At 53.0% G+C, this 25,575-nt stretch overlaps 1 protein-coding gene across 2 annotated transcripts in view; it reads left to right on the top strand.

Annotated features, from left to right (window-relative positions):
• The window catches only part of PPL (periplakin), a 47,569-nt gene that overhangs the window by 14,715 nt on the left and 7,279 nt on the right, over nucleotides 1-25,575 (top strand). For both annotated transcript variants that reach the window (XM_058710705.1, XM_058710704.1), the window contains exons 2-17: nucleotides 7,603-7,702; nucleotides 13,010-13,164; nucleotides 13,897-14,017; nucleotides 14,561-14,686; nucleotides 14,781-14,819; nucleotides 16,584-16,745; nucleotides 16,852-16,959; nucleotides 18,708-18,803; nucleotides 20,721-20,843; nucleotides 20,944-21,090; nucleotides 21,632-21,783; nucleotides 22,688-22,785; nucleotides 22,978-23,135; nucleotides 23,826-24,004; nucleotides 24,088-24,226; nucleotides 25,034-25,227. In XM_058710705.1, coding sequence (XP_058566688.1) covers nucleotides 7,603-7,702; nucleotides 13,010-13,164; nucleotides 13,897-14,017; nucleotides 14,561-14,686; nucleotides 14,781-14,819; nucleotides 16,584-16,745; nucleotides 16,852-16,959; nucleotides 18,708-18,803; nucleotides 20,721-20,843; nucleotides 20,944-21,090; nucleotides 21,632-21,783; nucleotides 22,688-22,785; nucleotides 22,978-23,135; nucleotides 23,826-24,004; nucleotides 24,088-24,226; nucleotides 25,034-25,227 — 2,097 coding nt within the window. The remainder of the gene's footprint in view (nucleotides 1-7,602; nucleotides 7,703-13,009; nucleotides 13,165-13,896; nucleotides 14,018-14,560; nucleotides 14,687-14,780; nucleotides 14,820-16,583; nucleotides 16,746-16,851; nucleotides 16,960-18,707; nucleotides 18,804-20,720; nucleotides 20,844-20,943; nucleotides 21,091-21,631; nucleotides 21,784-22,687; nucleotides 22,786-22,977; nucleotides 23,136-23,825; nucleotides 24,005-24,087; nucleotides 24,227-25,033; nucleotides 25,228-25,575) is intronic.

The following is a 25,575-nucleotide window of genomic DNA, read 5'->3' on the forward strand; positions in this document are numbered from 1 at the left end:
ATGCTCTGTCTCTCTCTGTCCCAAAAATAAATAAAAAACGTTGAAAAAAAAAAAAAAAACTAAACTATAGACTAGGGGTGCCTGGGTGGCTCAGTCGGGTCAGGCCCATGGGTTTGGGCCCCGTGTCAGGCTCTGTGCTGATGGTGCAGAGCCTGCTTGGGATTCTCTCTCTCCTTCTCTCTCTGCCCCTCCCCTGCTCACACTACACTGTCTCTGTCTCTCTCAAAAATGAATAAATAGGGGCGCCTGGGTGGCTCAGTCGGTTAAGCGTCCGACTTCGGCTCAGGTCACGATCTCGCAGTCCGTGAGTTCGAGCCCCGCGTCGGGCTCTGTGCTGACTGCTCAGAGCCTGGAGCCCGTTTCAGATTCTGTGTCTCCCTCTCTCTCTGACCCTTCCCCGTTCATGCTCTGTCTCTCTCTGTCTCAAAAATAAATAAATGTTGGGGCGCCTGGGTGGCGCAGTCGGTTAAGCGTCCGACTTCAGCCAGGTCACGATCTCGCGGTCCGTGAGTTCGAGCCCCGCGTCAGGCTCTGGGCTGATGGCTCGGAGCCTGGAGCCTGTTTCCGATTCTGTGTCTCCCTCTCTCTCTGCCCCTCCCCCGTTCGTGCTCTGTCTCTCTCTGTCCCAAAAATAAATAAAAAACGTTGAAAAAATTAAAAAAAAATAAAAATAAAAATAAATAAATAAATAAATGTTAAAAAAAAAATTTTTTTAAATGAATAAATAAACTTAAAAAAAAAAAAGCTAAACTATAGACTCATTTCTGACTCCCCAGTTTTCCCCTAATGTCCTTATTCTGTTCCAGGACCTCACATTGCATTTAGCAGAATCACATCTCCTTGACTCCTCCGGGCTAACACTTCCTCAGTCTTGTCTTTCGTTACCTTGATGCTTTTGAAGAGGGCTGGTCAGGTGTTTTGTAGACCGTCCCGCAGTCTGGGCTTGTCTGCTGGCTCCCAGCCATGAGGTGGAGGTCATATATTGGAAAGGGTTCCTTGGAAGCAATCTTGTGTCCTCCTTGGTACCCAGTGTTGGGAGTTCTACCCTGTCGACATGGCTTCTGTCCTTTCCACTGTGAACTTACTGATTCTTCAGAAGGAACCTGTTTTACAGAACCAAGTGCCACTGGCAGCAGGAGTCTGTGTGCACAGCTCAGGGAGTGGGGTGAGGGCTCAGGAGCATTGTGACTGGCACCCCCACCGTGGGGAGTACAAGTGCAATGAACACGTGTTGTGTGAATGAATGGTCATCCTCACTATTCGTGAGGCCCCTACGATGTGCTGGATAATTTGAGTTCCTTCACTGAACGAGTACTGTTTAAACGTCTCCTAGGCACCAGATACTGATTAGGCGCTGGTGAAACCAGGGACACCCCACTCATGCACCTAAATGATCTCTGATCTGCTTTGGGGACTCCAGAGGCTTCCCTGAACCTCTAGCTCGGTCCATGAACCCCAAAATGGTCTTTGAAACTCAATTCAGGTGTTTCTAGAAATGTTCCTGACCCTCCCCCACCCACCTCACTCAGCTAGGGAGGATGGACTATTCCCATTTTACAGATGGTGAAACAGAGGTTCGGGAACATCAAGCAGTTTCTCCAAGGTTATACCAATGGTTGGCACAGTCAGGATTTGAACCCTATCTGGCTCCAGATACCAGCCACCTCCTCTATGAGTTTGGGTAGGGGCCTTTGCTTCCGAGGGCCATGGTTTGCTCGTCTGTGTAATGAGCAGGTGGGGCTGGATGGCTTCCCAGACACCTTCTAGTGCCAAAGGCCACTGCCCTGAGAACCTGTGTCCATGTTAAACTTCTGAGTAAGTAGAAGGAGGCTGGGTGTGTCCCTCTCTAAGCCTGTCACTCAGACCTGCCTGCCTTTTCCAGGGTGGGGGCACCTCAGCTTTCCTGGCTCAGCTGGTGATTGTCATCTCTGTGGGTGCACCAGGACTGGATGGGGGTGGTGGGGAAGGGCTGTATCTTGGTCTCCATCAGTCAGGCTGATGCCCCATCTGGCTGCCCCTGTGGGGCTTATTAGTGAGATGAAAAGCTGGACCTGCCAGGCCAGTTCCCAGCCCTTTGGGGATCTGTGCCCCCTCCCTGCAAGTTCCTGACCTGCCCACATTCCTGCACTCCTGGCAGGAGGCTTTGAGCTCTCAGAAGAACAGTGCCCTGGGCTCTCCTGGCCAAAATGCAGGATCATATGGGGCTTCTCATTCAGGATCCAAACCCACAAGGCAAAAGTGCTAGGACTGTGTTCCAGAGGCCTGGATTAGAACCCCAGCTCTCCTTGTTTTCTGGCAATCAGACTGTGGCCAAGTTATTGAATCACTTTGTGCCTCAGTTTCCCCATCTGTAAAATTGGAGAACATTGCTACTGCAGGCTCTGGTAGGATTAAAGAAACTAATCTGTATGTGACTTGCTTAGCACTGATGGGCAAGTGGTGGACTCTGTGTGTTAACTAGCATCTTCCAGACAGCTGAGCATAGCCTGGAACTGGTCTAGCTTTCATGGAAAACAGGATAAAAGGCAGGAAGGCTCAGAGGTTGGCAGAAGAAGAAACACGTCCCTATCACTTAAAAATGGCACTTGACAATATTTTTGTTTTCAGCTTTATTTATTTATTTACTTATTTATTTTTCAATGTTTATTTTTGAGAGCATGCAAGAGTGGGGGAGGGGCAGAGAGAGAAGAAGGGAGGGACAGAGAGAAAGGGGGACAGAGGATCCAAAGCGGGCTCTGTGCTGACAGCAGAGAGCCCGATGCGGGGCTCAAACTCATGAGCCGTGTGATCATGACCTGAGCCAAAGTTGGACCCTTAACCAGCTAAGCCACCCAGTGCCCTGGTATCAGCTTTATTGAGAGATAACCCACATACTGTACCATTTACTCGTTTAAGGTGTACAATTAAGTGGTTTTTAATTACACAACTATCACCACAACCAGCTTTAGAATATTTTCATCACCCCAAAAAGATACCCCATAACCCTTCAGAGCTTATTTGACGGCCCTCCTGCCCACCCCCTCGCCCCCACTCAGCATGGGCAGCCACTAATATGCTTTCTGCTTCTATGGATTGGCCTATTCTAGATACTTCATATAGATGGAGTCATACTGTATGTGACATTTTGCGTCTGTCTCCTATCACTGTGATGGTTTTGCAGTTCATCCACGCTCTAGAAGGTGTCAGTTTGTGCCTCCTTTTTATGCTAAGTACTATTCCATTGTATGAATCTTCCACATTTTGTGTATCCATTCATCAGTTGATGAACATTTGTGTTGTTTCCATTTGGGGGCTCTTGTCACTAGTGCTATTATGAACATTTGTGTTTGATTCAAGTTTTCATGTGGACCTACGTTTTAATTTCTTTTGGGAAGATACTTAGGAATGGAATTGCTGGGTCATGTGGCAACTTTATGGTTAACTTTTGTTTTCGTTTTTGTTTTTTAAATTTTTTTAACGATTATTTATTTTTTGAGAGACAGAGCATGACCGGGGGAGGGGAAGATAAAGAGAGGGAGACAGAGAATCGGAAGTAGGCTCCAGGCTCCAAGCAGTCAGCACAGAGCCTGACACGGGGATCGAACTCACAAACCATGAGATCATGATCTCATCCAAAGTCGGATGCTCAACTGACTGAGCCACCCAGGCGCTCATAGGTTTAACTTTTTGAGGGAGCAACTTCCAGAATTTCCAAAGCAGCCCCACCATTTTACAGTTCCCACGAGGGTTCTGATTTCTCTGTATCCTTGTCACCAAATCGTTATGGTCTTTTTGATTATTACCTTTTTAGTGGGTGAGAAGTGATATCCCATTGTGGCCTAGGGCACTTGGCCTTGTAAGTTCATCTGTTACATGCCTAGGATGTGCTGGCAGTCCTGTAGGATTGTCACATGGGGTCATTAAAGGCATCGACTTGGGGGCCTGCCTGGGTTGGAATCCTGGCTCTAACACTTAATTACTGTGTGACTTTAGGAAAGTTACTGAAACTCGTTGGTCCTCAGATTCCACATCTGCAAAGTGGGGATAATAAGATGATTACCCACTGGGCCAACACCTACCTCCCAGAGTTGTCATGAAAATTAAGTAAGAAATGAGTGGAGGGGCGCCTGGGTGGCGCAGTCGGTTAAGCGTCCGACTTCAGCCAGGTCACGATCTCGCGCTCCGTGAGTTCGAGCCCCGCGTCAGGCTCTGGGCTGATGGCTCGGAGCCTGGAGCCTGTTTCCGATTCTGTGTCTCCCTCTCTCTCTGCCTCTCCCCCGTTCATGCTCTGTCTCTCTCTGTCCCAAAAATAAATAAAAAAACATTAAAAAAAAATTTTTTTTTAAAAATAAAAAAAAAAAGAAATGAGTGGAGAGGGGCGCCTGGGTGGCGCAGTCGGTTAAGCGTCCGACTTCAGCCAGGTCACGATCTCGCGGTCCGTGAGTTCGAGCCCCGCGTCAGGCTTTGGGCTGATGGCTCGGAGCCTGGAGCCTGTTTCCGATTCTGTGTCTCCCTCTCTCTGCCCCTCCCCCGTTCATGCTCTGTCTCTCTCTGTCCCCCCCCCAAAAAAAAAAAAAAAAAAAACGTTGAAAAAAAGAAATGAGTGGAGAGCCTGGCTTGTGGAAAGTAAATCTGAGCTTGTAGTATTTTGGGGACAGCAGTTGTTGCTGGAGGTTGGCTTGTGACTTTTTTCCCAGTGCCCCTGTGAGGAACTGTGAGCCCAGTGTTTGACAAAGTGGCCTGTGGAGCAAGACTGCTTGAGAAGAGAGTCTGGGAGCCTCATTCACAAGCTGTGTAACGCTGGGCAAGCACCTTGACATCTCTGAACCTTGGTTTCCTATAACCTATCCATAAAGTGTCACACAAACCTTCCCAGGGGCTTGGGGTGAGGGTGTTGTCGAGGCGGTGCCTGTGAACATGCCTGATGTCTGGTGAAGCATGTGCATCATCACATTACTGCGATGCCTTGGTGGTCATCTCCTGTTAACAGATGGGTAAACTGAGGCACCTCGAGGGAAAGGCACTTGCCTGAGATGGTCCAAGCAGAAAATGCTCTCTCTGGACTTGTAACTCATGCCTGTCTGGCCAGAAGCTCCCACTGAACCCTCCTTTCTTCTCTGCCAGGAACACCAGGTTCCCGGGACTGGCTGTTCGACCCCCTCCTTTGTCCCCTTGTGGTGCTGGGCTTTGGCTGGGTCCAGGCAGGGCCCAAGGCAGGGTCCAGGAGGCGCTTTCCTCACACTGCCCAGTCAATGAAGGGCCTGGTTTGGGAGCTGGCCGCATGTCCTGAGGTGGGGCTGGGCCAGGCCAAAGGCTCCCACCTACTCCACATTGCACCTTCCCCATGCTGGCTCGAGCAGTCATGGGTTAACTCTTTGGGTTCAGATTCACTCCATGTGAGTGCAGCAGGCCAGGCTGAGGATCAGTGGTTCTATGTGGGGAGGGGCCTGGAAATGCTCATGTTCCCCACGTGGTCTGACAAGCCAGGCCGTGGGGGTTCTGGGCTCAGCCCATGACCTGGTAGCCCTTCCTTACTGGGATTCTCTACACATACTCCTTTCTTCTCAGCCTTCCTTGCCTTCTCCGCTGAATACCACCTTTCTGTGCTGCAGGACTGCTCAGAGCCTTTACTGGCTCATGGACTTCTAGAGGGGCCAGGTTTTCCTAACTGCCTTGACTGACAAAGCCTTTGTTCTAGGAGTGATTTACAGGACTGGGGTTTCTGGGACCCTACTTTAGGAAAGGCTGCCTCCTTGATTGACTTAGCAGAGGGTGCAGCCTGGGTCTTGTTTCTTTCCCCTGGTTCCTGTGTGTCCAGGCCTGGCACAGAGCAGCTCTCAGGCAGGGTTTGAGGCATGGATGGACAGGCTCACATGTTCTGTTTGCTGTGCCAGTCTCTGACCCCCTCCTCAGCTCTCCCCCCACCCGTACCAGTAATACCTGCAGTGGTGGACCCTGAAATCTGGGGGTATCACTGTCCCTTGGAGAACCTGTATAAGCAAAAGCAATAATAATACACCTTCCTGGGCCCAGCTCTGGAGATGCAGATTCAGAGGGTCTGGGTTAGGGCTTGGGAATCTGAATGTTTCATGCCACAGTAGGGGGGTTCCAGGCCTTGATTTGGAAATTCCACTCTGAAGAGGGGGTGGCCTGACCTGCCCTGGGCTGGCCCACCTCAAGGGACATGCCTAGACCCCAAACTCTTCCTCATTCTTCAGAACCTAGCCCCCATACCTCTTTCAGGAAGCCTTCAGTGACCAGTCCCATCCCCACCCACCAGCCAGGAGGCTCCTCTGAGCATCCCTAGCCCTCTATCTCAATCTTGTGACTATTTTTGTAAATGCTGATTTCCTCCCCATCTAGCGGGGGTGACCTCTCAGAGGGTGAGGCTTTGTCTGTGTGCAGTGCTGGGCCTGGCATACAGTAGGCGCTTAATGTGTGCAGGTGGAATGAAACTTCTGGGTTCTGGGCTGCCTGGGCTCCTCTGTGGAGTCATTACAAAAGGGTTTTCGATGGAGATTGGGGAATTAAGTGCTAATCTTGACGATTACTGACTGGCTGGGTGACATTGGCCAAGTTGCATTCCCTCTCTGTTTTTTTGTTTCTTCCTTTGTTGAAAGAAAACAACAATAGAGGCGGGGCTGCGCACACATCAGTAACGCTCCTTAACAACTATAACCATAAACCTTTGGGACCGAATAGGTGCCCAGCTCTTTGCCTGCACAACCTCCCTCCTGTTCTAACACCCCACCCGGAAAGCTACGTGGAATCAGAATACTCTTCTGATTTCAAGTCTCAGTTTGGTGCTAACCCAGCTCTGACTTGACCGTGATACATGCCAAGGCCCGCTTTTCAGCAAGAGAGGGCAGGGTTAGGCTTTGATGTGTGCAGGCGACCAAGTGTCCAGGTAGAACGTAATGTCATTGTGTTTCCGTAGAGTTTATTCCAAGTGCATAGATTGAAAGTGCCAGATATTTAATCCTCAATAGCTTGCATGAAAACTTGGGTCCGAATGTTCACAGCAGCATGATTCCTAATGGCCAAAAGGTGGAAACAACTCGTCCATCAACTGAGGACTAGATAAACAAAATGTGATCTATTCATGCAGTGGAACCTTATTCAGCCATAAAAAGGAATGTCATGTGCTATAACCTGAATAAACCTCAGAAATACCATGCAAAGTAAAAGAAGCCAGATACATTATACGATCGCATTTGTGTGAGATGTCTAGAAGAGGCAAATCTATAGGGATAGAAAGTAGAGTAGTGGGGGCTAGGGGGAGAGACAATGGGGAGTGGCTGCTAATGGGGTTTCTTTTGGGGTGACAAAAATGTTCTGGAACTAGATAGCGATGATAGCTGTGTAACCTTGTGAGTACGCTGAAACCCACTGAATTAGAGGTTTTGAAAGGTTGAATTTTATGGTATGTGAATTCTATCTCAGTAAAAAACAGGGGGAAAAAAGAACACAGTGAGGGTGTTCTGCCAACATGGAAAAATAGAAGCCCTTGCCCCATGCTGCCTCATCTCTGTGGCTTTAGTGATGTCACCCCAGGGCGGGGGTGGGGGAGCTCCCTCTGAGGCTGGTGGGGACCCTGGCCCACCTCCTGTCTTGTGCCCACAGCATCTCTAACAAGGAGCTGTCCGATCTGATCGAGCAGTTGCAGAAAAATGCCGACCAGGTGGAGAAGAATATCGTGGACACGGAGGCCAAGATGCAGAGTGTGAGTGCCCCCCTGTGCCCCCCCATGTCCCCCTGTGTCCCCCTGTGCCGCCAGTCTCGTCTGATCCAGTGGTTCTCACCAGGGGGTGGGGGTGGGGTGGATTCTGCCCCCCCCTCCCCCCCCCCCCCCCCCCGGAGAACACGTGGAGATATCTGGAGACATTTTTAGCCGTCACAACTGGGGGAGTGTGGTGGTTGGGCATCTAGTGGGTGGGGGCCAGGGATGCCGATAAACACCCTACAGGGCACAGGACGGCCCCCCACACAGAGTGATCAAGCCCCAAATGTCAATAGTGCTGAGATGGAGAAACGTCATTATTGCTGTTGATAATGGGCACACATCAGTGCCCCCCACCCTGGGGGCCAAGTTCCTGCAGTTTATGAACCCTATCTGGAGGAGAATCGTGGTCTCAGGAGCCAGGCCCTGCTTGGGATCCCAGCTTTGCCACTTACTGTGTGACCTTGGGCAAGTCACGTTACCTCTCTGTGCATGTGATTCCCTCTGAGAGAGTAAGAGGGATCATCCCCACCTCCGGGCTGCTGTAAAGATTCGATGAGATTAAACAGGTGTACTTCAGGGCTCAATATTATCATCATATCCTTATTCTTCTTATACTACACCTGCCACTCCTTAGTTGCATGCTATCCTCCTCTTGCAGAGGAGAGAAAGCTGGGAAAATCATGTTCCCTGTCTATGTCTCAGTTTCATCGTCTGTGACATGGGCTAACAACTGCTCTGAGCCATACTTTTCTGAGGAGTCTGTACTGTGTGGGACACTGGAGCTGCCCCCACACCTGTGAGCTGCCAAGATGATCATCTTCTCTCTCTCTCTTTTTAAAGTTTATTTATTTTGAGAGGGAGAGAGAGGGAATCCCAAGCAGGTTCCATGCTGTCAACACAGAGCCCGATATGGGGTTTGATCCCCAAAACCCTGGGATCATGAACTGAACCGAAATCGAGTTGGACGCTCAGCCGACTTAGCCACCCAGGCGCCCCCAATCATCTTCTCTTTGAGCCTCCCACCAGCCCAGTGTGGTTGAGCTTATACCCATTTTGTAGCTGGAGAAACTGAGGTTCAGAGAGGGCGAGGGTGACTAGTCAGTGACAGAGCTAGCCCCAGAAGCATCCCAGAGGTCTGGTTGCCAGATTTAGAAAACAAAAATACTGAACATCCAGTTAAATTTGACTTTGAGAACACTATGGGATATACTTATAATACAAAGTTATCCATCATTTATCTGGAATTTGAACTTAACTGGATGGTCTGTATTTCATCTGCATTCCTACCCAGGAGCGTGACCAAGAGGCGGTTCCAGCGGAGTTGCGGATGGAAGGTGGACAGGTCATGGGGGAGCTGTCCCTCCCTGTGACCATGCAGGTGTCCACCCACCCAAGGGCTGATCCACAGGCAGCCCAGACACCTGAGGGATGGGGTGGGCTAGGGATGGTGCAGCTGGGAGTGAGAGATGGAGGTGTGGGGACAGAAGGCAGGAAAGGCAAGTGGAGCTTTCTGCTCCCTGCCAGGGGCCTCCCCTGGGTCCTCTCCTGTGCTCACCTGCCTGTCCACCGCCTTTACCTGCCATAGTGCCTCCCCTCCCCCGCTGCTAGCTGCTAGCTTTTTGTTCAGGCCGCAGCTCTGTCCCAGCTCCTCTGTAGTTTTTTTTTTTTTTTTTTTTAATTTTTTTCCCCTTTTGTTTTATTTTCGAGAGAGAGAGAGAGAGACAGCGACAGCATTAGCAGGGTTGGGGCAGAGAGAAGGAGCCACAGCTAGAACTCTTCGGACGCTTAATAGTTTGAGCCACCCAGATGCCCCTTAATCTTTTTTTTTTTTTAAGCTTATCTATTTATTTTGACAGAGCAGGGGAGGGACAGAGGGGGAGAGGGGAGAGAGAGAATCCCAAGCAGGCTCCACACTGTCAGCACCAGAGCCCGATATGGGGCTTGAACTCAGGACCCTGAGATTATGACCTGAGCCGAAGTCAGACACTTAACCAATGAGCCACCCAGGCATCCCAGGAATCTTTACTCCTCTCTTCATATGGTGTCGTGCTATTTTATTTCCTAAATGAAAACAGCTTTTTGGGTGTGTCCTAATTTTGTCCTAATAAAAGGAATATGGGTTTGTTACAAATATTTCAGAACCAACAAACAAGTATAACAAAGCAAATTAAAATCATGTCTAATTCCACCACCAGAGAAATTGATCAGCTATTAACATTTTGGTGTATCTTTTGACCTTTTCCCATGCGTGCTCGCAGGCGTGCGTGTGTGAATAGGAGGGTCTAGTGCTCTGATTTTATTTGCTTAATGACTCATGGTAACAAGGATGTGCCTGGGGAATAATTTTGAACTGTTTTTTAACTTCAAATGAACACACCTGATAAAAGAAACTGTGTTCTGATGACCATAGGAACTAATCTTTTTCTTTCTTCTTTCCTTCCTTCCTATCATTTCTCAGAAGAAAACATCACTGTTTAATTACCCAAAAGTTCTCTTGAATTTTCCTGTTTTCCTAAATTGAAGTGAGAGTCACATAACATAAAATTAACCATTTAAAGGATATAAGTCAGTGGTATTTGGACCCCTACCACGTCTGTCTGTTTCTAAGACATTTCTGTTCCCCCAAAGGGAATCCCATACCCAAAGGCAGTCGCTCCCTGTTCCCCTTCCCTGCAGCCCCCAGAAACCCTAATCTGCTTTCTGTGTCTATGGATTTACTTCTGTATATTTCATATAAACAGAATCGTACAACATGACCACATGTGACCTTTTATGCCAAACTTTTAAAAGTGGAGGAAGTTGAAAGAGTTTCACAGAGAGCATCCATATCTCTCCTCCCCAGATTCCACCAGTAACATCTAGATTTGCTTTATCACTCATCTGACCATCAGCACGTGTATGATTTTTTTTAATAAAAAAAATTTTTTTTAACATTTATTTATTTTCAACAGAGACAGAGCATGAGCAGGGGAGGGGCAGAGAGGGAGAGACAGACAGAATCTCAAGCAGGCTCTGCACTTGTCAGCACAGAGCCCAACATGGGGCTTGAACTCAGGAACAGTGAGATCACGACCTGAGCCGAATCAAGAGTTAGATGCTTAACCGACTGAGACACCCAGGCGCCCTGTGTCATTTATTAGATACATCAGTCCGTATAATTTGTTTTTACTTGTAAAAACCTTTTACTTGAGCTATACATTCTGTAAGGTATATAGAAAGTAACCGTGTGACCACTGCTCAGGTGAAGATAGAGAACATGTCCTGGAGAGCTGGCTTGTGACCTTCCCAATCCACATCCCCCGGAGGTAACCACCAGGCTGACCCCTATCACCATCGATCTGTTTTGCCCGACTGTGAACTCTTGAACTCCTACATGGCATCTCTCAGCTAGATGTTCTCTTTCTCATCCCAGCTGCCATGTTTCAAGCAGGCCTGCATTCCCACACAGCACTTGCATGAATGAGGTAATGATTAATTTACTTCCCCCTTTTGCAAAATTAATCTTTGACACTGTAAGTGCCCAGGAGAGCTGCAGGTCTGCTGCAAATGATAGAGTGGATAAAATTCCATCCAAGCCAAGAACCGTGATGTTTTGTTGTATTTTTTTTTCTTTTTTTTAACTGGCCAGACTCAAGCCCCTCTGGGCACCTGGCCCCACTCACCCCTCAGTCTTCCTGGAGTTGGGCGGGGACACATGGGCTGAACACCTTTTCTTCCTTCCTCCGAGGGCTCTCTGGACCAGGCACCACATCACCTCCACTCACTTTTGCTTCTGTAACGGGCTGATCTGAGGTGGAGTTTACATGTCAAAATGCTCCCGCTCCAGGTTTACGATGCAGCGATTTTTAGTAACTTCACTGAGTGGTGCGGCCATTTCCATAAATGGGTTTTAGAACATTTTCACCCCCAAATAAGATCCCTTGTGCTCATTTACTGTTAGTTCCTGTTTCCACCTGAGCCACTGGCAACCGCTCATCTACTCTCTGTCTCTATGGATTAGCCGATCCGGGACAGTTCACACAAGCACAGCCCCACACCATGTGGCCTTTGGCTTCTCTTGCTTTGCAGTCCCCAAGGCTCATCCCTGACAGAGCCTGTCGGTGGATCCATCTTTTTAGAGCTGAGAAATTCCTCAGTTCACTTGGACGCCTCTTCCTTATCCCCGTGGCAGCAACGGGGGCCCTGAGGCCCAGCTGGGGAGGGCACTGGCTCCTCTGGGCACCCCCCCCCGTGTTACTTCCGGTCTGTCTTCAGCGCAGGCGTTCCCGCTGGCCTGGGGTCCCTGGAGCCCCACACAGCATGTGGCTGGGCTTTAGGAATATTGACTAAGTGAATTCATAGGCTATGTTTAGACACCTGCTGTCCTGACTGCCAGTTCGTTATTCTTCCCTAAACAAGCAGAGACCCTGGGCTCATCAGCGACACTGATTGTACCTTCCAAATATCCACCCTTTGTTTACTCTCACCATTTCTGCAGATGCCACCCCAGCATCGGCCACCCTCAGCTCCCACCTGGCCCTGTCACAACTCCTGACTTCACTGCCCTCTTAGGCTCCGCTCCTACCCTGTAGAGCCCTAAGGCATTGCCTTTAAGGATACAGAGGGGCCTTTTTGCTTGGTGCCCTTCCCGCTTCCTCCTCCGGCCTGCCTTCCAGCCACGTGCTTGCCCTTTCCTGCTTCAGGGCCTTTGCACAGGCTGTTCCCTCTGCCTAAAACACTCTTTTCTTTCATCCTTAGTTCTTAGCTGGTGTCATAACCTCCCAGGAGGCTCACTGACCATTGGACCTTAAAGTAGGTCCCCAGGGCACCTGGTGGCTCAGTCAGTTAAGTTTCTGATTCTTGATTTCAGCCCAGGTCATGATATCACGGTCATGAGATGGAGCCCCACATGGGGCTCTGAGCTGAATGTAGATTGCTCTGCCCTTCCCCCGTGTGCACATGTGTGGTCTCTTTCTCTGTCTCGCAAAAATAAAACTAAAAAACAAATAAAAGCAGGTCCCCGCTATTCGACCTCTGGTGTGTTTCCTTGGGAAACCCTGACATGTTCGAACTTGTAGTCACCTTTGTGAGGTTTATCTCTTCACCTGGTGGTCTCCCTGACGGGGCTGAGCAAGGCTGTGCCTCTTCATTCGCAGCTATGTCTCAGAGCCCCCAAAAGTGGGCACTTGGGCGGTTTGTTGAGAGGCAGAGGAGGGGCGAGGCAGGACCAGGGGGCACCGTGCTGGCTGTCTCCTCCTTATCCTCCCACCCCCATCACACCCACTGAATCCCCATCTGCTGTCTACCTCTCTGTCTTGACTGTCACAGGACCTGGCCCGGCTGCAGGAGGGCAGACAGCCTGAGCACCGGGACACGACCCTGCAGAAGGTGTCGGATTCCGAGAAGCTACTGTACGTGCTGGAAGCGGACGCGGCCATCGCCAAGCACATGAAGCATCCCCAAGGAGACATGATTGCCGAAGAGTAGGTCCCCTCCGCTTTGCGTTCCTGACACAGGGCAGGAGGACTGCAGGCTTGCTCAGCATCCCAGAGCCCAAGTCAGGGTTTACTGAGGGCTAAGTGGATGCCACACACATGCCAAACACTTCGTGTTATCCTCATGACAACCCATTTTGTAGTCAGAGAAACTGAGGCCCAGGCTGTTCTGGTCATAGTGTGACCACAGCTCCCTGACCACCATGCTGTCTAACGTCTAAGCTCTTGAGCACTCTGTCACACTGCCTGACACCCCAGCCAGCTTCCCGTGCTCATGGCTCTCCTCTCAGCTCAGATGTGGATAGGTCGGCACCCACGGTGCCTCCCACCTTGTTCTGCACTCCCCACCCTGGCAGGGGCAAGGGTCTCTTGATGCCCCCACGACCCCCTGTGCTGTTCCTGTCACGGTCCACACCACCCCTGTGGTTCCCGCTCGCTGGGGGGCTCCAGAGAGCAGTGAACTTGATCATTTCTTCCAGAACCTTCTATGGTTCTGGGCACACTGTAGGCCCTGGGGAAATGCTGATAGGGGAAGGAAGGATGAGGGAGGGTATTAGTGACTGGAACCCAAGGCTGCCGGGTCATCCTGTGCCTCCAGGCCACTAAGCAGAAAGCCCCAGGCCGGGGTCTGGGATATGAGGCCCCTGTTGGGGGAAGGGACATGGGCAGAGGGCCTGCCAACCGGCCCCACTGACTAGCATGGCCATTCTTCCCACTCAGCATCCGTCAGCTGAAGGAGCGTGTGACCAACCTCCGCGGGAAACACAAGCAGATATACAACCTGGTGGTGAAGGAGGTAGACCCCCAGGTCAACTGGGCAGCGCTGGTGGATGAAAAGCTGGTACGGCCCAGGCTTCAGCTGTGTGCGGGGTGGACCCCGCCATGTAATGGGTACCCTGGTCCTGCCTCTGAGGGTGGTGTTCCTGATGTTTCCCGACGTCTGTATTGGGGAAAAGGGCAAGGCTCAGAGAGGTGTAGCGTCTCGCCCAGGGTCACCCAGCAGAAGTGGTGGAGATGGGGACCGTCCTGCACTTGTTCTCCAGCTCTGGTCGTTGGGGTCCTGGCTGGCTAGGAGGAGCAGCCAGCTGCTGTCCTTCCTATGCTCTCCGCCACGGAGAAGCGTGGCTGCTGGAGCCAGTGGTCTTCTCTCAGTGGCCTGACCTGGGCCAGGCCTCTGTTTCCCCACGTGTGCAATGGAAACAACCGTGTGGGCCTCGGAGGTGACAGTGAGATTCAGTGGGAGGGCACTGTGGTAAAGGGGACAGTGTCTCCCTGCATCTCTCCCAGGGACCCTTGGCTCCCTCCTTGGTTCTTGGTGGGGGAGGGGGGGCTGTGAGTCCCCCGGCCCTCACCCACCCTCTGCCGGTCCTCTCCACCCTCCCAGGACAAACTGAGCAGCCAGAACTTTGGGACAGACCTGCCGCTGGTTGATCAGCAGGTGGAGCACCACAATATCTTCCACAATGAGGTCAAGGCCATCGGGCCCCACCTGGCCAAGGACAGGGGCAAGGTGTGCACAGTGGTGGAGTGGGCCTGGACCTGGGGAGGGAGGGGCTCACGCCTGCAGCCCCCACCTCAACCCATTCGCTCGACTCTGTCCACAGGAGAACAGCGACCTCCAGGCCAAGTACCAGAAACTGCTGGTGAGTGAGGCCCCCAGGGAATGGGGAGGGAGGAGGGCTGGGCAGTCAGGGCTGTGGACACAGGAGGCATGGGCAGTAAACGTTTCAAACAGAACAAGAGGGGTAAGTGGGAAGGAGGTGGTACCCTGAGTCCCTACCTGAGAAGCATCCCACCTTGCTCTGTGCTCACGGAAAACCCTGATGGAGCCCACGGATATGGCCCGTCCTACAATCTGCTGCTTTATTTCTTTATTAAGCACCTTCTGTGTCCACCAAGTATGATGCCATGTGCTTGAGAAAAAGTTTTCTGTTTCCCTCTTCAAAATCCTTAAGGAATGTGCTTTTTATTTTTTAATGTTTATTTTGAGAGAGAGCGAGCATGCATGTGAGCAAGTGGGAGAGGGGCAGAGAGAGGAGAGAGAACCCCAAGCAGCCTCTGCACTGTTAGCACAGAGCCTGATGCGGGTCTCGAACCTGAACTGTGGGATCATGACCTGAGCTGAAATCAAGAGTCAGACATTCAACCGACTGATCCACCCAGGCTCCCCAAGAATGTGTTCTTTTTAAAACTGTACAAGTTGCGGCACCTGGGTGGCTCAGTCGGTTAAGCGGCCGACTTCGGCTCAGGTCATGATCTCGCAGTCCGTGAGTTCGAGCCCCGCGTCGGGCTCTGTGCTTACGGCTCACAGCCTGGAGCCTGCTTCGGATTCTGTGTCTCCCTCTCTCTGACCCTCCCCCGTTCATGCTCTGTCTCTCTCTGTCTCAAGAATAAATAAACGTTAAAAAAAAAAAAAATTAAAAAAAAACTGCACAAGTTAGGGCACCTGGGTGGTTCAGTCGGTTAAGTGTCTGACTTCAGTCCAGGTCATGATCTTGAAGTTTGTGAGTTATAGCCCCACATCGGGCTCTGCCATCAGCGTGGAGCCTACTTTGCATCTTTTGTCTCCCTCTCTCTGCCCCTCCCCTGCTCATGCCCATTCTCTCTGTCTCAAAAAAAAAACAAAAAACAAAACCAAGAAAAAAATTTTAAAAATTGAAATAAAACTGCACAAGTGATACATAAATCCTTCCTTGCTGCAAGGGTTCAGACACCTCATATGTGAGGATCCCTGGGCTCTGGGGCAGACGCTTCCATCCCGTGTTGGTGGGGACACTTGGAGAGAGCTAATTAGCCTCTTGGAGCCTCAGTTTCCTCACGTGTACAAAAATGGAGTTCGTTCGAGCCCTTGTCTCCTAGGATGGCCTCAGCTGGGGAGAAGGCCCTACCACAGTCCTGCCACAGGGCGGGCCCCATGGACATGTTAGCTACTGTCCCTGTTTGCTGAGCAAACATCCCTCCCCCTTACCTCTCCTCCCGGCCCCACACCCACCCCTTCTCACGTGGAAAGTGGTGGCAGTTTGCTACTGTCCTCCCAGCCTTCTGTACGGGGATCGTGACAGACAAAAGTGGAAGCTGCTAATGCTCACATTTATTGAGCACCAACTGTTTGACAGTCTTTGTGCCCTACAAGATCAGTGCAGCCATTATCCCCATTTTGTAGGTGAGGAAATTGAGGCTCCCGGAAAAATGTCAGCTTCGTTCACTACTGTGAACGGCATGTAGCACGTGCCCCACAGACGTTTGCTGAGTGCATGAATGCATTCTGGAGGGTCAAGTGACCGGTCCGAGGGGGTCCGGCCAGGAAGTGTCGAGCCAGGCTTCTCTGCTCGCTGGCCAGAGCTGGGCCCTGGGGGAGGTGCAGAGGGAGGCTCAGCCCCGTCCTTGTCCCCCACCCCCTGCTGCAGGCGGCGTCGCAGGCACGGCAGCAGCACCTGAGCACGCTGCGAGACTACATGCAGCGTTGCACCAACGAGCTGTACTGGCTGGACCAGCAGGCCAAGGGCCGCATGCAGTATGACTGGAGTGACCGCAACCTCGACTACCCCAGCCGCAGGCGCCAGTACGAGGTGCGCCCAGCGGCCTGGGGCGTCTGGGGAGGGGCTGGGAGGGGGCGCAGGGCTGCCGGCCGGGCCCTGAGTGCCGCCCACCACCCCCCCCCACCCCCCCGTGCAGAATTTCATCAACCGTAACCTGGAGGCCAAAGAGGAGAGAATTAACAAGCTGCACAGCGAGGGGGACCAGCTGCTGGCCGCCGAGCACCCTGGGAGGAACTCCATTGAGGTGCGTGTGCCCTGGGAAGGGGTGCTTCCTCCAGGGTGGCCTCAGGCAGCCCCCAAGATGAGGGTCCTGAATCCTGTGTCTCTGTTGCTCTGTCGTGCTGTCTTTACTTGCTCAGTCTGACCATGTTTGGTCTCATTGTCTTCCCCTTTACCACGTCCTGCCCTTGGCCCCTGGACTTCTCAAGCCCATGCAGTGTGCCTTGTACTAGCTTCCTGGGGCTGCCCTAACAAATGACCACAAACTGGGTGGCTTTAAATGACAGAAACTGGGGCTCCCGGCTGGTTCAGTCAGAAGAGTGTGCAACGCTTGATCTCAGGGTTATGAGTTAAAGCCCCACGTTGGGTGTACAGATTACTGAAAAAAAAAAATAAACGTTAAAAAGAATAGGCAACAGAAACCTATGGTCTCACAGTCTGAAGGCCAGAAGTTTGAAGTCAAGGTGTTGGCAAGCAGCTTGTCCCTTCTGGAAGCTCAAGGACAGACTCCTCTTGTGTCTCTCCTTGCTTCCAGTGCTTGCTGGAAGTCCTTGGGGTTCCTTGGCCTGGGGCTGTTTCACTCATATCTCTGCTTCTGTAGTCACATAACTGTTTCCCTTGTGTGTCTGTATATCCTTTTCTTTCTTTTTTTTTTTAATATTTTTTGAACATTTATTCATTTTTGAGAGACAGAGTGTAAGTGGGGGAGGGACAGAAAGAATGGGACACAAATCAAAGCAGGTTCCAGGCTCTGAGCTGTCAGCACAGAGCCCCACGCAGGGCTCGAACTCACAGACCACGAGATTGTGACCAGAGCTGACGTCAGACGCTTAACCCACGGAGCCACCCAGGCTCCCCTCATCTCCTTTCCTTTACTTTTTTTTTTTTTTTTTTTTGGGACAGAGAGAGACAGAGCATGAACGGGGGAGGGGCAGAGAGAGAGGGAGACACAGAATCGGAAACAGGCTCCAGGCTCCGAGCCATCGGCCCAGAGCCTGACGCGGGGCTCGAACTCACGGACCGCGAGATCGTGACCTGGCTGAAGTCGGACGCTTAACCGACTGCGCCACCCAGGCGCCCCTCCTTTACTTTTTTTTAAAAAAAAATTTTTTTTATGTTTATTTTTGAGAGAGAGAGAAACAGACAGACAGAACACAAATGGGGAAGGGGCAGAGAGAGAGGGAGACAACAGTATCTGAAGCAGGCTCCAGGTTCCGAGCCAACAGCACAGAGCCCGCCTTGGGGCTTGAACTCACAAACTGTGATATCATGACCTGAGGCGAGGTTGGACACTTAACTGCTGAGCCACTCAGGAGCCCCTCATCTCCTTTCCTTATAAGGACACCAGTCATTGAACTTGGGGCCCACCCTAAATCTAGCATGATTTCATCTTGAGATCCTTCATTAGTTACACCTGCAAAGACCCTATTTCCAAATAAAGTCACATTCTGAGTTCTGGGTGGACACGAATTTGGGGAGGGGAGGGACACCATTCAATTTTCTACAGTGCCTTTGTGAGAATTTTTAAGAGCACCACTTTGGGAAGATGCACGCCCTACTTATTCCTTGTGCAGTAAACAGCCCAAGTACCCGAACACTGCAACCCTGCTTGGCTCCTCACCATGTCCCCTCTCCTCCCATGCCCAAGAAGAAGCTAGGTGCCTCTGTGGGAGCCACATCCAGGGAGATGCCCCCTTCCCCACCCTTCTCTGGTCCAGAACCCTGCCAAGCAGTGACCTGCCCCCCCCCCACCCCCCCGCCTTGTCTTGGCAGGCGCACATGGAGGCTGTGCACGCAGATTGGAAGGAGTACCTGAACCTGCTCATCTGTGAGGAGAGTCACCTGAAATACATGGAAGACTACCACCAGGTACCCCGCCAGCCCTGAAGCACCATTGCTGGGAGCACTCAGTGCCTACCTGGCTTACTTGTGGCCTCAGCTCTGATTCCTCCGGGAGCCTCCCAGTGCCCTTGCTTTTGATGGCATACGTGGGTGTGCCCCTGAGCTTGCTGGGCCTTGGTCTGTCTTCCGTGGCAGACGGGGCTGGAGAATCTGATTGACCAGCTCAGGAATGAGTGTGGGGTTTTCATTTTGATGAAATATATATAATGTGAAATTTGCCATCTTAGCCGCTTTTAAGGACACAGTCCAGTGGCTTAACATTCAGAGTGTTGTGCAGCCTTCACCTTGGAAAGGTTTCCAGAACCCCCAGACAAGAAGTCTGCACCCATGAAACAACCCCTCCGTTCTCCCTCCTCCAGCCCCCTTGCTCTTTCTCTCTGAATTTTCCTAGTCTACATTTTGTGAAACTAGACTCACATGTTATGTGGACTTTGGTGTCTTTGGCTTCTTTCGCTTGAACCTCATGTTTTCGAGGGTCATCGATGTCATGGCATGAATCATAACTTCATTCCCTTTTATGGCTGAATTGTATTCCATTGTATAGGCAGACCACACTGTGTTTGCCCCATTCCTCGTTGGTGGATACTGTCTGATTTCCATAGGAATGTGGTTTTTTTTATTACATTTTTTTATTATTGAGAGACAGAGACACACAGAGCGTGAGCAGGGCAGGGATAGACAGAGGGGGAGACACAGAATCCAAAGCAGGCTCCAGGCTCTGAGCTGTCAGCACAGAGCCTGACGTGGGGCTCGAACTCAAACTGTGAGATCATGACCTGAGCTGAAATCGGTCTCCTAACCAACTGAGCCACCCAGGTGTCCTAGGAATGTGTATTTTTAACAAGAGCTGGTCACCTGATTCTGAGGACTGGGGACTCTGGAACTCAGGTGGCATTCCTGTAACTCCTGGTTCAGTGTCTAGACCCCCATTGGGCTGTGAGCTTCACAGGGATCCCTAAGTCCTGTTCATGGTCACATCCCAGAGGACAGCTGACCAGGAGCGGTTTCAGAGTGGATGGACTGGAAAATGGACAGGAGAAATTTCTAGAGCAAAGTGGCAAGGCTTGTCTTCTGTGTATCGGGACTTTAAAAAGTGTAGCAATATAGGGGCACTTGCACCCCAATGTTTATAGCAGCACTCTCAACAATAGCCAAATTATGGAAAGAGCCTAAATGTCCATCAACTGATGAATGGATAAAGAAGTTGTGGTTTATATACACAATGGAATACTACGTGGCAATGAGAAAGAATGAAATATGGCCTTTTGTAGCAACGTGGATGGAACTGGAGAGTGTGATGCTAAGTGAAATAAGCCCTACAGAGAAAGACAGATACCATATGGTTTCACTCTTATGTGGATCCTGAGAAACTTAACAGAAACCCATGGGGGAGGGGAAGGAAAAAAAAAAAAAAAGAGGTTAGAGTGGGAGAGAGCCAAAGCATAAGAGACTGTTAAAAACTGAGAACAAACTGAGGGTTGATGGGGGGTGGGAGGGAGGGGAGGGTGGGTGATGGGTATTGAGGAGGGTACCTTTTGGGATGAGCACTGGGTGTTGTATGGAAACCAATTTGACAAATTTCATATATTAAAAAAAAAAAAAAGTGTAGCATTTAAGTCAGGGTGTCCCTAGCCCAAAGAGAGGAATGGAACAGAAAAGAACCGAAAGCTTAACGGTATGTATATATGAAAACTTAGTACGTCCTGGAGGTGGCCTCATGGGGGTTGGTGGGAGGGGCCCTGGTCCAAGAGGCCACCCGGAAGCCGACTGGGGGAGGGGGGGTCTCTGAGCTGTGGAGAGTGGGGCAGGGACGGCCCTGCCTGGGGGTGAGCTTGCAGCCATAGCCGGATTGTGTCCGTAAGAGGGCCATCTGGTGTCCCCTAGTTCCACAGGGACGTGAAGGCTGCTCAGGAGCTGCTGTGCAAGGTGGACTCAGACCTGAACCAGAAATACAGCCCTGACTTCAAGGACCAGTACCAGATTGAGCTGCTGCTGCGGGAGCTGGACGTGAGTGACGGGCCTAGCGAGGGCCTCCCCACACCCCTCCCTGCACCTCTGGCCTGGGGAAGGCCGTGTCTCACCCCGGCCCTCCCCCTGCTGCATTCAGGACCAGGAGAAGGCTCTGGACAAGTACGAGCATGTGGTGCGGGGCCTGCAGAAGCGAGGGCAGCAGGTGGTGCCGCTCAAGTACCGCCGGGAGACGCCCCTCAAGCCCATCCCCGTGGAGGCGCTCTGTGACTTTGAGGGCGACCAGGTGAGCTGCTGCACCGGTGCCCCTGGAGCCCTGGGCGGGCTGGGCCCAGAGCTGCCCCTTTTGTGTCACTGAAAGGTCTCAGGAGTTCTAAGGCTGGATTCAGGGCCTCACACCAGTGTTTTCTAGGAACCTGTGTCCATCTCTGTGGTTGGGGTCACTCTACCAGTCCCCCGCAGAAGCCCACCAGTTGCCCTGGTCTTCTGTTCTACCAGCTTTAAGTCCTGCGTCCTGCCTAAACCAATCACTGTGGCTGGCAGGTGCCATTCTCTCATTGGCCAGGCCTGAGCCACATGTCCAGCCTGAGTAGTCGGGGACTATGGGAAGGGGGGTTCCCCAAAGGGAAACCCAGGCAGATGTTGAGACAGCAAATTTAACACATCCCCGTGCAGCTGCACCCTCCCTAGTCTCTATGCTGAAATGTCTTGGGGAGGGCCACAGAGATGGGCTAAGACCCGGGTGGTGGGGCAAGATGGCAACTGGGCCCCTGGTCACTGGCCAGGGCAGGTCTCTCCATGCCTTCTGACTGGCCTGCCCCTGCCAGGGCCTCATCTCACGGGGCTACAGCTACACCCTGCAGAGCAACAACGGGGAGAGCTGGGACCTCACGGACAGCACAGGCAACAAGCTGACCGCCCCCGCCGTCTGCTTCGTAATCCCCCCGACTGACCCCGAGGCCCTGGCTCTGGCAGAGAGGTAACAAGGCCAAGCGGGGAACGAGCGTGGACTGGCCCCACCCTCTGGGCCCCTCAGGCCCCGTTCACAGCCCTGGCATCCTGACTCAGCCTCAGGAGGCAACTACCACCCCCCACCTGCACCTCCTTGGGGGCTCAAGTGGGACAGGAGCAGACCCCTTTGGCCAGGCTGACCTGCCACATGTGAACGTCAGGCTGTAGGCGGCATAGCCAGTGAGCAGTTTCTCTGCAGGTGCCTCTGGGCCTTTGCATATGCTGTTCTCTCTGCCCAGACACCTGCTCGAGGTCTGGTTGGCTCAGGCCTCTTGAATTAAGACAGCTCCTTGGTTACCTCTTCTGTGAAGAGCTTACTCCCCTCCACCCTGGCTCCAGGAAAAGCGTTGCCAACTCTTGGGTCCAGCACCTTCTCCCACTGCACATTCTGCCCCTTATCATCACCCTGTCAGTCTCATGTGGGGAGGGGCTCCTGGGGACTTAACTGTCTCTAGGGCCTCGTTCAGTACATGGTGCATGCAAAGTATGTACCCAAGAACCCTTTGTTAAATGAGTGATTCAGGAATGCCTTCATCTATCCATTCGGCACGTATTTACTGAGCACCTACTGTGTACTGCTACCTCAGGAGTAATGTCTTGGTGGGGAAGACAAAGGAACAAATGATGACTTTAGGTAGTAAAACCTGGTATGAAGAAAAGAAAAGAGGCTGAGTCACGATGCCAGGCCTCCAGAAGCAAAGAGCCGCATTATAGCAAATTTTCCATGTCTGCCGGGTTTTAGCTTTTCAAACCACTTCCACGAGCCTCATGACTCCTCTGGGCCACACCCAGCCACAACCTGGAGTCCCGGGTCTGTAAGCACAGGGGGCAGTGGGCTGCCCCAGGCCCCCAGCCCATGTTTGCACCCACAGCTTGGGCAGCCAGTACCGGAGCGTGCGGCAGAAGGCGGCCAGGAGCAGGAACGCACTCCAGCAGCGGCATGAGGTGCTGAAGGCAGAGAGCCCTGGAGGTTGGTGCCAGGGCCACTGTCCCAGGCTCTGGGCCGTCTGTGCTTCAGTTGGAAGGGCAGGGGACAGGCAAGGCAGGGGTGAGGGAGGCTGGGGCAGCCCCAGAAGGCCCCGCTTGGTCTCCTAGGCCCTGTCCCTGCACCTTGCTCCCCCCAACCCCCCGCTGCCACCTGACTGCGATTTCCTTCTGGCAGATGCCTCTGACCACCAGGGGCGGCATCTGTTGGCTGGCTTGGACAAGGTGGCCAGAGATCTGGACCGGCAGGAGAAGGCTATCACGGGGATCCTCCGGCCGCCGCTGGAGCAGGGCCGGGCTGTGCAGGACAGCGCTGAACGGGCCAAGGACCTGAAGGTACTGCCAGACTGGTCTCATCCCCACGGGGGCCTTGGTGCTCAACGGGGACCACCTGCCACATGTCACCAGAAGTTCTGAGTGATGGCGGTGAGGGGAGCTGTGCTAGGCTGATGACCGAGGAGGTGCCAGAGCCCTGGTGCCCCAGACACCACCCCAGGAGAAAGGGCAGGCGAGGTTCACGCTGCCCCCACACAGCTTGCCGCTCGTGGGCTTGTGGCAGTGTTGATGACACTAGTGACTGGCCCCAGCTGCATGGGGCCACACGCCACTTCGGAGTTCCGGAGCCGCGTGCTGGTTGCTTGACCGCAGACCTGCTATTCAAGCCCAGGCCTTAGTTTCCTCAGAGATAGTCAAGGCCAGAGGACGACGGGCACGGGGTAGGGGAGTGGCCACGTCATGCCGCATCCCTTCCTAAGCGGTCATAGGGTCACCTGTGAATGGGGAGAGAAAAAGCACCCCACCTCATGGGGTCGCCCCCAAAGATGGATGAAATCATCCCCGTGACGTGCATGGAACAGGAGGTCTGTTGTCACACACCCTGCGTCACAATTCCCCGGGGTGCTCATTACTGGCTGGCTCCCCAGAGAGGGCTCAGGCTTCCTCAGCTGCTTCCTTTGTCCCACAAGGCCCCTGGAGGGAAGGGGGCTGCTGGGCTGTGGCCAACTTCAGGGGCTCTGGTCCCCACAGAACATCACCAATGAGCTGCTGCGGATCGAGCCCGAGAAGGCATGCAGCACGGCTGAGTGCCAGGACTTCATGCAGGCCCTCCCGGGCAGCGGAGGCGTACCTCTGCTGAGGACCCGGGTCGACGACACCAACCGCAAATACGAGCGCCTGGTGCAGCTGCTGGACTTGGCCCAGGAGAAGTGTGTGGTGGGCGGGTGGCGGGCAGGTCGGGTGGGACCGTGGAGCCAGATGGGCACCCCTCACTCCTGACCCATGTTGTCAGGGTGGACGTGGCCAACCGCCTGGAGATGAGCCTGCGGCAGGGCTGGGAGGCGCTGGCCGAGTATGAGACCCGGCTGACCCAAGACGACACGGTGCCCGAGGGCAGCCGGGCCCTAGACAGCAAGAGGCAGGAGCTGGTGGTGAGTCTGGGGACAGGGGCCTCGGGAGCCTTTCTCTCCAGGTGCCCCCGGCCTGCCAGCTCTGAACAGATGGGGACGGAGGCCCCGAGTCTCAGGGCATTGAGTCCCCAGGTTTTGAAAGGCTGCGGTGTGCCAAGTCAGAAGTTGCGGCTGGAGAGCTGTGGCATAAATCCCAGCTACTCCTGGGACCTGCGTGGCTTGTGGAAATCAGGGGCCAGTATCTGCATAATCCGCCCAGATTTCCAGGATCTGTGGGAGAGCAGATCCAGCCTGCGGGGCCCGCATGCTCTGGGAGCGCGTGGCTCCCCCCACCCCCAGCGTCTACTTTACCTGCACAGTTGCCACGGGGCCACTTCACGTGTCTGCCTGCCTGACTCCTGAGGGCACACAGGTCCGTGGGCCCTTAGGAGGCTGCTTATTCACACACCAGTCCACAGAATCCTCGCTCTGTGCTGAGATTCTCACCTCAGGGCCAAGGAAACTGGCTCAGACAGCCTCTGCCCAGGCCTTAAAGCTGGAAAGCAGCTGGCCACTCTCGTCCTGGGCACATGCTGCTTCCTGCAGGGTTTTTACACGTTAGTTTTTCCGGCTTGTGTTCCCGGCGACGGAACAGAACGTTGCAGAGATGACCACCACGTTTAATGAGAAACACAGAGGCAAAACCCCCATCCTTCTCCTCCCCACCCCCCACCCAGGCTTCCCACCCCCAAAGCCACAGGCCTCAGGCAGTTTGGGTGGTGCTGCCCTGACCCCCCCACCCCGGGGCTCTGACCACAGCGCCCACCTTCTGCCTCTCCGCCCCGACAGGCCCTGGCCTCCGCGCTGCAGGCCCAGGAGTCCCTGCTCGGTGATGTGGAGCAGAACCTGCAGGCAGCCAAGCGCTGCTCCAGCTCCCTGGCCAGCCGCTTCCAGGAGCACTGCCCGGACCTGGAGCGCCAGGAGGCCGAGGCGCACAGGCTCGCCCAGCGCTCCGACAACCTCCGCCAGCAGGTGGAGCTCAGGTGAGCAGCCGGGCCGGGCAGCAGCCTCCGCTGAGCTCGTGTGCTGTGAGGCTGCTGCAAAGTGGTTTGCTTTCTCGATTTTCTCATTTTGGAAAAAGCAATCCATGTGCGCAGTAAAAACCTCAAGGTGATTACAACGACCAGCCCCGACCCCAAGGCAGGCATGGCTACCATTTTGTGCACACTTCCAGAAATGTTCTTGAGGAGCTGGCGGGCGGGGGGGTGGGGGCGGTGACATCAGTGACAACACAGCACATATACCGCGTCTTGCTTGTTCCTGTCCTACGTCCTGTTGGTCTCAGGAGTCCCTAAGTGTGACCTCCTCTTGTGTCTCCCGGAAGAGCTCCT

The sequence above is a fragment of the Neofelis nebulosa genome, chromosome 18 (assembly GCF_028018385.1).
Source record: "Neofelis nebulosa isolate mNeoNeb1 chromosome 18, mNeoNeb1.pri, whole genome shotgun sequence".
Classification (NCBI taxonomy): Eukaryota; Metazoa; Chordata; class Mammalia; order Carnivora; family Felidae; genus Neofelis; species Neofelis nebulosa.